This window comes from Antedon mediterranea, chromosome 10 (assembly GCF_964355755.1).
Source record: "Antedon mediterranea chromosome 10, ecAntMedi1.1, whole genome shotgun sequence".
Taxonomy (NCBI): Eukaryota; Metazoa; Echinodermata; class Crinoidea; order Comatulida; family Antedonidae; genus Antedon; species Antedon mediterranea.
In genome coordinates, this window is record NC_092679.1 from 18373245 (window position 1) to 18385352 (window position 12108).

A 12108-nucleotide genomic window follows, 5' to 3' on the forward strand; every position below is an offset into this window, starting at 1 on the left:
CCTTAAGAGTGCTAAACCAGAGGGGCGTTTGCCCACTGTTTTACGCCACTGTAAGAACACGGTAATACACAGATTCTTTGAAAGTAATAATTACACATCCATATAATATACGTAATTTGTTTCATTTTTCTTTTAAATTACGTCTATTTTGATTTGATTTATTTCAGCATCACAAAAACAACTAGAAAGCCACTCCGAGAATGCATACCTCCGCCTACTGTAAACTTCTCCTACATAAGATTTCTCCGGGAAAAAAAAAATATATTTGTGTGTGTCTTAATGCTGTTTGTGATTTAGGCTAATTTCACTACAAGCATGTGCATGCGAGTTTGGTGTAAGTGTAATGGTTATGTAACAAGCCTTTCAATTAACAATAGCTTCAGTTTTAAGTTGACTAACAATAGAATGCACCGTCATAAAATGTGTGCCGCTGTTCTAAAAGCGTCTGTTCAATAAAGTTATTTATTTAGAACAGCAACGCGAAAATCAAACGAGTGAATTTGAAAAGAAATAGGTTTTTTAAACTACTCGCATCAAAAAAGGTGCACATTAAATCAAATTATGTTTTAAAATTACAAATCACCAATTATAACTCTTGCCTTTTGTACAAAAATGAATACTTTAAGACTGCTCGCCGGCTTTTGAAAAAATCTGTCCTATCTTTTAACACTAGCAGGTCTGAAAAGTATAGTAAAAAGTGGTTCAGAATTGGGACCATGGTCCCAAATTTAATTCAATTTAATGGAATGGTCCTAAGTATCCTTTTTGCCAATTTTATCAATTTTTTTAAATCTATTGATAATAAGAAAGAATATTTTACCGTTTTTACCACCGCAACTATGCTATCTATTGATAGGCCTAATAAGAAAGAACATTTTGCCGTTTTTACCACCGCCATTAAGCTGTGGTCGTCGTCATGCAAATTATCGGACCTTCCGCTTCCATACCCACAATATTCTCGTTAGCAAGCTAATGAAGAACTATTAATATTGATTTATTTTGTACTTTTCGTAGATAGTTAGTGTTGAGTTTTTATTTTTTATCCTCTAATACGACTGCTTTGTGTCATTTCAAAATATTCATATTCATATTCATTTATTATCCAGAAAAAATAATACAAAAACAATACAAAAAGCATATATAACATAGAACAACAACAAGCAGAGAAAAAGCGCAGAACACTATCCTGGCGGATTGTCAAAAAGCAAAAAATATCGCTATAAAAGACTCTCCTGATAGTGCTGGTGGCAAAATAACATTAACAAGGATAAACATTTAACAACCCGGTAACATAGAATTTATATAAAACAGAATAAAAATTGCAATCATTATAAATAAACATGTCTGTTATATATACCGGAATCTCATCCCACATCCGTGGAAATGAAATAAAAACAGAATAAAAAAAAGCATTAGTACGAGACTTCTCATGTCTGAAAACAAGTTTCTCACTTCTACGTTCAACAGGTTTAGGTAGCAAAGCACCATCAATTAGGAAATCTGTACAGAGGCACTTCACAACAAATTTAACACGGATGAATTTAAGTCTATTATAAATCGTGGGTAATTTTAGAGTCCGTAACCTTTGTTCGTATGACGGCCGCATGTCATAATCCATGTGAAAAAAACGTGGGAAGCATGATCGTGTAAAGCGTCTCTGAACAGATTCAATCTGATTGATGGTGCTTTGCAGAAAAGGAAACCAGACAGGTGAAGCGTATTCAATTACAGGCCTAATGATAGACTTAAATAATTTAGGAAAAACGGTCTGATCATTGGTTCTAACACACCTCTTAATAAATCCTACAAGTTTATTGCATTTACCAGTAGTCAGAGAGATGTGTTTATTCCACTTCAAATCTGAAGACAAGGTAACACCAAGATACTTGTATTCTGTTACACTTTCTAGTACTTTATTATCAATTTCATAATGAAAATACTGTTTTACTTTCGATCTAGAGATCGACATAACCTTACATTTACTGTTATTTAGAGACATATAATTATCATTGCCCCATAGGGATATGGCAGTTAGATCGTCTTGAAGCTTCAAACAATCATCTTGATTATTTATTACTCTGAACAACACAGTATCATCTGCATATAATGCAATATTTGAGTTAACTACTGATGGGAGCTCACATGTATACAAATTAAAAAGAATAGGTCCCAACACGGAACCTTGAGGTACCCCCGATAATACATCTTTCCAATCTGAAAGTGAACCTTTGAATAACACTGCTTGGCTACGGTTAATCAGAAAAGATTGTAACCAACTCATGAGCTTACCGGCAAAGCCATATTTTTGTAGCTTATTAATGAGAAGTGAATGACAAACCTTGTCAAAAGCCTTGGACCAATCTAAAAACACAGCATCAACTCTTGGCGGTTTGTTTACATCTAAACATTTAGCCCATTGGTGGTAAATTGTGGCAAGCTGTGTTACACACGATCTTTTGTTACAAAAACCATGTTGTGTGGAAGGCAAAAGGCCAAGTTTATCAGCATGAGAAACCATGTGCTTTCCAATAAAGCGCTCAAGCATTTTCCCGACCACTGACGTCAGGGAGATGGGGCGATAGTTTACAACATTGTAATGTTGTTTATGAAAATCGTTTAAGAAAATCGATAAATATGCGTGCTTTGTATGTTTTTCGCGCGGAGATCATTACTTTGTAGATCTAAGAATTTTTTTATCGGTTTGATCAATAATCTTTTTAAATACAGTCCATTTCAACTTAAAAAAGGTTGGAATTATAATATTGAGTTTAATTATGTGTTGCTACTTTTGGTAATGTATATTAGAAATTAGGTTTTAACTTTAGAAGAGGTATTACGACTAAGCCTATTAAGCCTGTTTTCCTGTCGACGATAGTCAATGCTATCATCGTTAACACAAGTTAAAAGTTTAACGACGATCGTTTGAAAACTATCAAGTTGAAATGATAACGATAGCGCGAACATTTGTAGGAGACGTGGGCCTAGGCATATTACTATCTCTATAATGATGGTTCTTGTTCTTAGCAGGCCCGTCCTACTCCAAATAGAATTTTGGACTAGGCTGAAGACTTAGACCTACCTACAATCCCCACGCCTACTCCGAAACATGACTTTGGCAAGGCTAGGCCTAGCTGTGACCGCGCCGCGATGCAACAAAAATAAATGTAGTCGTCAGAATTTTACATCAACGTCATGTGCTGTATCGCCAAGATGATTGGTCAGTTCTTACGTTTTAGCGTTGCGATATCGCTAGAGTTGAACTGAATTCAACTCTTGCGCGCGACTGTCGATCGCGACGTGTAGCGTCGATTACCGTCGATTATTACACATTTTCCTGTAAATCGCCGACGATTTGTATCTATCTTTTCGTCGTTAGTTAAAAAAGTACCTTTTCCTGTAATTCGTTAAAACTTCAATGATTACAAGGGTGGATGCGGACCTAGAAGTCTTTTCACAGGTCTGCATGTATAAGAGTCTGCGTCAGACCATTGTACGACCATTATTGTATCAGGTGTGCTCTTGTATCAGGTGTGCTCTTGCATCAGGTATGCTCTTGTATCATGTGTGCTCTTGCATCACGCGTGCTCTTGCATCAGGTGTGCTCTTGTATCAGGTGCGCTTTTGCATCAGGTGCGCTTTTGCGTCAGGTGTGCTCTTGTATCAGGTGTGCTCTTGTATCAGGTGCGCTCTTGTATCAGGTGCGCTCTTGTATCAGGTGCGCTCTTGTATCACATGTGCTCTTGCATCAGGTGCGCTCTTGTATCAGGTGTGCTCTTGCATCAGGTGCGCTCTTGCATCAGGTGTGCTCTTGCATCAGGTGCGCTCTTGTATCAGGTGTGCTCTTGTATCAGGTGCGCTTTTGCGTCAGTGTGCTCTTGCATCAGGTGCGCTCTTGCATCAGGTGTGCTCTTGTATCAGGTGTGCTCTTGTATCAGGTGTGCTCTTGTATCAGGTGTGCTCTTGTATCACGTGTGTTCTTCTATCAGGTGTGCTCTTGTATCAGGTGCGCTCTTGCATCAGGTGCGCTCTTGCATCAGGTGCGCTCTTGTATCAGGTGCGCTCTTGTATCACGTGTGCCCTTGTATCACGTGTGCTCTTGTATCAGGTGCGCTCTTGAATCAGGTGCGCTCTTGAATCAGGTGCGCTCTTGCATCAGGTGCGCTCTTGCATCAGGTGCGCTCTTGCATCAGGTGCGCTCTTGAATCAGGTGCGCTCTTGCATCAGGTGCGCTCTTGCATCAGGTGCGCTCTTGCATCAGGTGCGCTCTTGCATCAGGTGCGCTCTTGCATCAGGTGCGCTCTTGCATCAGGTGCGCTCTTGTATCAGGTGTGCTCTTGTATCAGGTGTGCTCTTGCATCAGGTGCGCTCTTGTATCAGGTGCGCTCTTGCATCAGGTGCGCTCTTGCATCAGGTGCGCTCTTGTATCAGGTGTGCTCTTGTATCAGGTGCCCGGATAATAAAAGATATATACTCAAATAAACTCAATCATGTACAATTTACACTTAATCAAGAATGATGCCAACAAAGGGCTTGTATTAAGACATTAATGCATAATGTAAGTACAGTAGTCATTATCATTCACACAACCCAAACGACTGATTGCATGCGAGATTTGTAAGAAATATAGTCTAATACAATACTCAATCTTGCTAAGTGATTTATACAGGATTGTTTATAAGTCGGTTGGGAATTTGATCTGCCTTATTAATTATTATAAGCGTAGGCCTAAGGCCGCGTAGTTCAGCTTGTCATTAACTTGATTACGTATTGTTTCCAGCAGCAAGGTAACATAGGTATGTTTTGTAAGACAGTTTTAACTTTATTTTTAGGAATTGGAACAAAAAATGTTTTATTTATTTGTTGTTACATTTAGAGACAAAATTAGAGACAAATTCTGCTATCCGATTTTATGAAATGTTTTTCTTACTTAATTAGGTATTGTGTGTTTGTTACAATGTAAATGATTATGTTTACTGAAGAAAATGAATGCTTGTTTGTTTTCTTATATTTGTTTCCTCACTTCAAGAACAATGCAATAGATAGATATACTTATTACCAAAACAAATGAAAGTGTAGATTTTATTTCATCTTCTGTAGTATTTCATGTCTGTTTTTAAATATTGATTGTTTTAAATAACATATCTCAAGTAGGCCTATGATTAAATATTTTATATAGTAATAATTTTATTAATATACATTTTAGAATTTAATGTTGAAAATGTACCCATATTATTTCCATTTTAAATTGGCAAATACAATTGAATCTTTAATCTTTTAAAATCACTATTTTAAAGGTTTATGTTAACAAATCACTCATTTTTTTCCTTCAGCCTCCATCAACGATGATGACGGTCAACAATGTCACGGAAACGAATCCACAGAGGGCTCTGATAGTTTTTGAATGCATGATTATATTATTTATGTCTGTCGTGGGTTCAATTGGAAATATATTTACAATCTTTGCAGTTTTGACTAATAAGCGCCTTCGTGAACCCGCCCAATATTCCGTCGTCAGTTTGGCCATAGCAGACTTGATTCCTTGTCTGATCACAGACTCCATATACGTTGTGTCGGCCTGGCATCAAAAATGGTTCTTACCAAACGCTTATATCGTCTGCCAGATCATAGGACTACTGACGGTTCTTTGCCTTGAAGCCTCGGTTATGAATCTTATAATGATAGCCATCAATAGGTATTTTTGCATTGTGAAATACCGCAAATACAAAGACATCTTCACCCCGCGTCGTACAGCGGTGATGTGTAGTTTAGTGTGGATCCCGCCGTTCATCGGTGTCATCGTCCCAGTTGCAATGAAGATTACTCCGTTTGGAATTCACGATCATATGCTGTCGTGCAGTGTGGAGTCTACGAAAGTGGGATGGTGGTACCTAACTATCTTACTGGTAATCTACATTCCTATAGCCATGGTTGTCATTACGTTTTGCTATATGAATATATACCGATCGGTAAGGGCTAGCCGACGGCGTATTGAGCAACAGCAACACGTGACAAAGCCCAATGTTTCCCAAGCTGCAAACTCAAATTTGAATGGTAATGAACCTGTAATACAGCCCATCAACACACACGAATTGGCGCCAATATGTCATCAAAACGATGCTCATTCGTCTGTTGTTGGTGGCCACTCGACGGAAACGGCAAATGGCAACTCAAACCCAATAACAAAAGTTAACCTAAAAAAAGAAATACGTTTAACTGTCAACTTATTTATAATTTTTGTAATTTTTGTGATTTGCTGGTTACCTCTTACAGTTGTATCATTGATTGATCCAATTCATCCAATTGAATCTGATGTAGTTTGGCAAATCGTCAGCATTCTTGCACTAGCTAATTCGAGCTGTAACCCTGTCGTGTACGTGTGGCGTAGCAAGCATTTTAGGCAGTCATACAAGCGGCTACTGAGATGTTCTCTAGCAAGTCCGGGATCACAATCGGGTTCGAAATAATAATTACAAGAGTCATTATTGTAATCAATGCCCCGAAAATGTCTCTTAAGTTCTGTCTACACTATCAAACTAGTTTGACCAAAAAAGTGTGATGTGCCCAAAAAATATAGAAGTGATATGCACAAATGGAAGTGATATGACATCATCATGTCCATTATATGGGCACATCACATTTTCTGTCCCATAAAGTTTGATAGTGTAGACAGACTTTGATATTTGAGCTGTTAATAGGCCTAATATTCAGTAAGATGCGTTTTTCTTTTCGTGAGATTCCAACTTCCAACGAATATGTTTTCACATACAACAAACCATAAATATAGTTAATATATGTGTGTGTGTGTCCTAGTTTCATGTTTATTACCCGGATGTGGATTGGTGAGCGTGAATTACGAATTACGTAAAATTTTATGTGTTTACGTTTTCTGTTTGGAAAAAAATCTTAAAAGTTTTTGTATATCAAGTGATGCAACACATTTATTTGTATAATACACGAGCAGCAAATGTCAATTCAAATGTGTATAATAACAATATATCAAAAGGTACGCATGACTGAACCTCTGTCCCCGTTGGGATCTATTTTCTCATTTTACTCATGAACCTCTGTCCCCGTTGGGATCTAGTTTTCCATTTTATGGTACGTTATCTTTCTATTTTGATTTAAAACTATCATGTTGCATTGTTCAGCTGAATATCACTTTAGAAAAAAATGGGGAACACTTTTACATCGGGTAATTTTCTATTTTAATGAATTAACATTAGTTTTGACTTCATTAGTGTAGTGTGCTTACTTACGCACGCAAATTAAATCATTCTTTTAATAAAGCAATCTAAAGAGAGAAGTACCATAAAAGAGGTTTAGATATTATTATTGGGAATACATTTGGCTAATTCAAGACACTTCCTATGGTTAATAAGGCAATGAGAGTTAAAAGAGGCTTATAATTGTGTAATAGGTTAAAGAGATAAGAGCTAAAGATGCTTAGATGTACTCTTTGCCGAATTTGGCCACTTGTATTCCTCTCATTGAGAGTATTAATAGAACCATTAAGGTAGAATTGTTAATATCAACAGCAGTGGGTTATTCTCATGAGGCAATTAACGTGATTAATATTTTACGGACAGTATAGTTATTATAGCCGGACTTTGGTATGAATAAGTTGGTTTGTCGTGACTTCCAATTTTCCGTTGAATTACTCGGTCCAATGAATGGCAAATATTATTATGATTAACCGATATTATTGTTTGTGAAATTATTATTCTGTCTTCATTACTAGGTCAACTAGACAAGTTATAAGATTTGTATTGGTTTATGTATTTGTGTTATTGATGATGACAGGCTAACCTTTGATGTTGCGTTGTTGTGTAGGGGAGTCGGTGGGCTGCGTGGGAGTGGTCTTAAGACTAGAACAAACTTTTCTCTGTAAATCCCCGCAATATTGTATGTAACAATTATATTTAACTATATATTGCTGAATAAATGTGAATTTGAATATTGAAAAAGAGCAGTCGTCAATAAACGAACATTGGCAAACGTAACGTAGCGGCCCACTCGTGTATAGCAAGATTTGTAATGTTAGCCTATATCTATTATTTCCAAACGCATAATGTATTAAAGATGTATAAAATAAAGTTATTCACTTCCGCAGAAAAAAAATATTTAGCAAAAATAATGAGTAGGCCTAATAATACTTAAACTGTTGAACAGTTGGCTAATTTGTTTTCTGGTAAATAATTGTTTTCGATCAAATGTTTTCCCAAAGTGAATAATTGAAATGGCATATCACAAATAATCTTTAATTAAGAGTAAAGCTTGGTTACCTGTAGAACGCAACACAAACAATTGAACCAATCAACAACCAACAGTTGAATAATGCATCGCTTGTGATTGGTAACATTATTTGCCTTACATGCGCGTCCCTAAGTTGCCTAGCAACCAAGCTTAATACCGGAGTGGTTGTCCTATTTTGTCTTGTACTACTGTAGCGAGCACGTCAGCTGTTGAGCTTCTAATCGTCAAAAAGTCCAAAAACTGTAATACAAAATTAAATAGTAGGCATAGAAAAAATTAAATATTGTGTTCGTTTATCACCACACCTCCTATACATATAAATATGTAGCCTAAATCTAAAAGAGTAAACAGGGCCGTAGCCAGGATTTGTCAAGGGGGGGTTCGCACACTAAGTATTTGGGTCATCCCACCCCCATACCTACCCCCCCCCCTGGGGTGGGGCCTGAGGCGAAGCAAATTTTGTTAAATGACACCCTAGATGGCCGGAAAAGACACTCTCATGCAGCATGCTACCAATGAGCAAAACGATCGTACTTGGACTCGTGGACTATTTAAACGATAACATTTGTTGCCGTATGTTAGATGCGCGTGCTCTGTGCGGAACCGCCGATTGTTAGATCATTTACTCGATATTTTGTTTTGCGTTCAAGTTCAATGCGAACGTACGTCTAGGAGAAGCCCCGAAAAAAGCACACTGGGTGAAGGAAAATGCAATTCTTATTATAGCTCTATCAATAATATTTATTTACAGCAATTTTTTGAGTAAATTAAATATGCCAATGTAAATAGGTGATATTGATACATTTGAGTACGTATCGGCGAAGCAAATTTTGTTAAATGACACCCCTAGATGGCCGGAAAAGACACTCTCATGCAGCATGCTACCAATGAGCAAAACGATCGTACTTGGACTCGTGGACTATTTAAACGATAACATTTGTTGCCGTATGTTAGATGCACGTGCTCTGTGCGGAACCGCCGATTGTTAGATCATTTACTCGATATTTTGTTTTGCGTTCAAGTTCAATGCGAACGTACGTCTAGGAGAAGCCCCGAAAAAAGCACACTGGGTGAAGGAAAATGCAATTCTTATTATAGCTCTATCTATAATATTTATTTACAGCAATTTGTTGAGGAAATTAAATATGCCAATGTAAATAGGTGATATTGATACATTTGAGTACGTATCGGCGAAGCAAATTTTGTTAAATGACACCCCTTGATGGCCGGAAAAGACACTCTCATGCAGCATTCTACCAATGAGCAAAACGATCGTACTTACTTGGACTCGTGGACTATTTAAACGATAACATTTGTTGCCGTATGTTAGATGCGCGTGCTCTGTGCGGAACCGCCGATTGTTTGATCATTTACTCGATATTTTGTTTTGCGTTCAAGTTCAATGCGAACGTACGTCTAGGAGAAGCCCCGAAAAAAGCACACTGGGTGAAGGCAAATGCAATTCTTATTATAGCTCTATCTATAATATTTATTTACAGCAATTTGTTGAGGAAATTAAATATGACAATGTAAATAGGTGATATTGATACATTTGAGTACTTATCGGCGAAGCAAATTTTGTTAAATGACACCCCTAGATGGCCGGAAAAGACACTCTCATGCAGCATGCTACCAATGAGCAAAACGATCGTACTTGGACTCGTGGACTATTTAAACGATAACATTAATTTGTTGCCGTATGTTAGATGCGCGTGCTCTGTGCGGAACCGCCGATTGTTTTTACTCGATATTTTGTTTTGCGTTCAAGTTCAATGCGAACGTACGTCTAGGAGAAGCCCCGAAAAAAGCACACTGGGTGAAGGAAAATGCAATTCTTATTATAGCTCTATCTATAATATTTATTTACAGCAATTTGTTGAGGAAATTAAATATGCCAATGTAAATAGGTGATATTGATACATTTGAGTACGTATCGGCGAAGCAAATTTTGTTAAATGACACCCCTTGATGGCCGGAAAAGACACTCTCATGCAGCATTCTACCAATGAGCAAAACGATCGTACTTACTTGGACTCGTGGACTATTTAAACGATAACATTTGTTGCCGTATGTTAGATGCGCGTGCTCTGTGCGGAACCGCCGATTGTTTGATCATTTACTCGATATTTTGTTTTGCGTTCAAGTTCAATGCGAACGTACGTCTAGGAGAAGCCCCGAAAAAAGCACACTGGGTGAAGGCAAATGCAATTCTTATTATAGCTCTATCTATAATATTTATTTACAGCAATTTGTTGAGGAAATTAAATATGACAATGTAAATAGGTGATATTGATACATTTGAGTACTTATCGGCGAAGCAAATTTTGTTAAATGACACCCCTAGATGGCCGGAAAAGACACTCTCATGCAGCATGCTACCAATGAGCAAAACGATCGTACTTGGACTCGTGGACTATTTAAACGATAACATTAATTTGTTGCCGTATGTTAGATGCGCGTGCTCTGTGCGGAACCGCCGATTGTTAGATCATTTTACTCGATATTTTGTTTTGCGTTCAAGTTCAATGCGAACGTACGTCTAGGAGAAGCCCCGAAAAAAGCACACTGGGTGAAGGAAAATGCAATTCTTATTATAGCTCTATCTATAATATTTATTTACAGCAATTTGTTGAGGAAATTAAATATGCCAATGTAAATAGGTGATATTGATACATTTGAGTACGTATCGGCTGGTGGTCTAGAAAAAAATAATCGGATGCCATAATGTGAACTACAGTACATGATACCATAGATATTATAGTGTAAAATATTAATATTCACTATAATCCTCTATGATACATTATACTTCATAGCCACACATAAATACTGATGTATGTCGGAAGGCTATATACTTTATGCATGCTGCCTGACTGCCAGTGATCTAAACAATTGGTACGCAGTTGTCTGGCGGTGTCCTTTCCTTTGTACGAATCGTTCGTCCCCCAGCTCGCTGTGAGACGCGTCAATATCATGTTGAATGCAGGGACCAAACATTTATTTTTCAGGTTAAAATCGGCAATTCATTTGCAACTCTTAGAAATTTACAGACTATATCGCTCGAAGTACGCTTATACAGGGAAAAAGGTACTGTATGAGTTATTCCGAACGAGTTTACGAATTTTTTAATTTACGAACAACTTTTTGTACTGTGGGGCACGTATTTGGATGATTTTCGGAGATGAGGGTGAGGTATTGGGCATGTCGGGGATGGGGGTTCGCAGTCGGTTAAGGGGGGTTCGCTGTAAAGGGGGGGGGGGGGGGGGGTTCGCCCGAACCATAAAAACCCCCCCTGGCTACGGGCCTGGTAAACATACATTTAATGAAACACTCGACGCGAAGAGTTTTCTACTTGATCTTCTCCTCTGATGCGGGATGTTGTTATCTATAGAACCTGATCTATAGACCCGGTTTCTAGGATACATTTAACCTTAATCTTTATTTAATTCTTCTCTAAGTAAATATGTTTACATAGTATGCCTTATAATAATTTAACGTAATTAACACTGCTAATAAGTGGAGAGATAGGATTTACACCGTTTCATTTTGCTTCGTGGATGCACAAACAAAGTAGGCCTACATCCACTTTGCCGGTTTAATTCAGTCATATTTGAAAACGATGGGTATTAATGAAACGTATCATATGCCTACGGGTTTTATCATTTTCGAATGCTGCATTTTATCGTGCATGACCTTTGTAGGCTCACTTGGAAATATCTTGACCATAATAGCCGTTTTCACCAACAAACACCTTCGTAAACCGAGTCACTATTTGGTAATCAGCCTAGCCATAGCCGATTTGATCGTCTGCTTACTTACTGACTCTTTATACGTTGTGTCAGCGTGGCAACGAGAATG

The 12108-nt window shown here is 37.7% G+C and overlaps 1 protein-coding gene across 1 annotated transcript; it reads left to right on the forward strand.

The window, feature by feature from the left end:
• The first annotated feature begins 5236 nt into the window (after nucleotides 1-5236).
• On the forward strand, nucleotides 5237-6464 carry LOC140061292 (melatonin receptor type 1A-like). Its single transcript, XM_072107801.1, has one exon. It carries the CDS (start codon nucleotides 5343-5345, stop codon nucleotides 6462-6464), a length of 1122 nt encoding a protein of 373 aa, XP_071963902.1. The 5' UTR covers nucleotides 5237-5342.
• Nucleotides 6465-12108: the final 5644 nt, after the last annotated feature.

Excerpts from the sequence above, each read along its gene's own strand:
- LOC140061292 (XM_072107801.1), top strand. The coding sequence starts at position 5,343 with ATGATGACGGTCAACAATGTCACGGAAACGAATCCACAGAGGGCTCTG.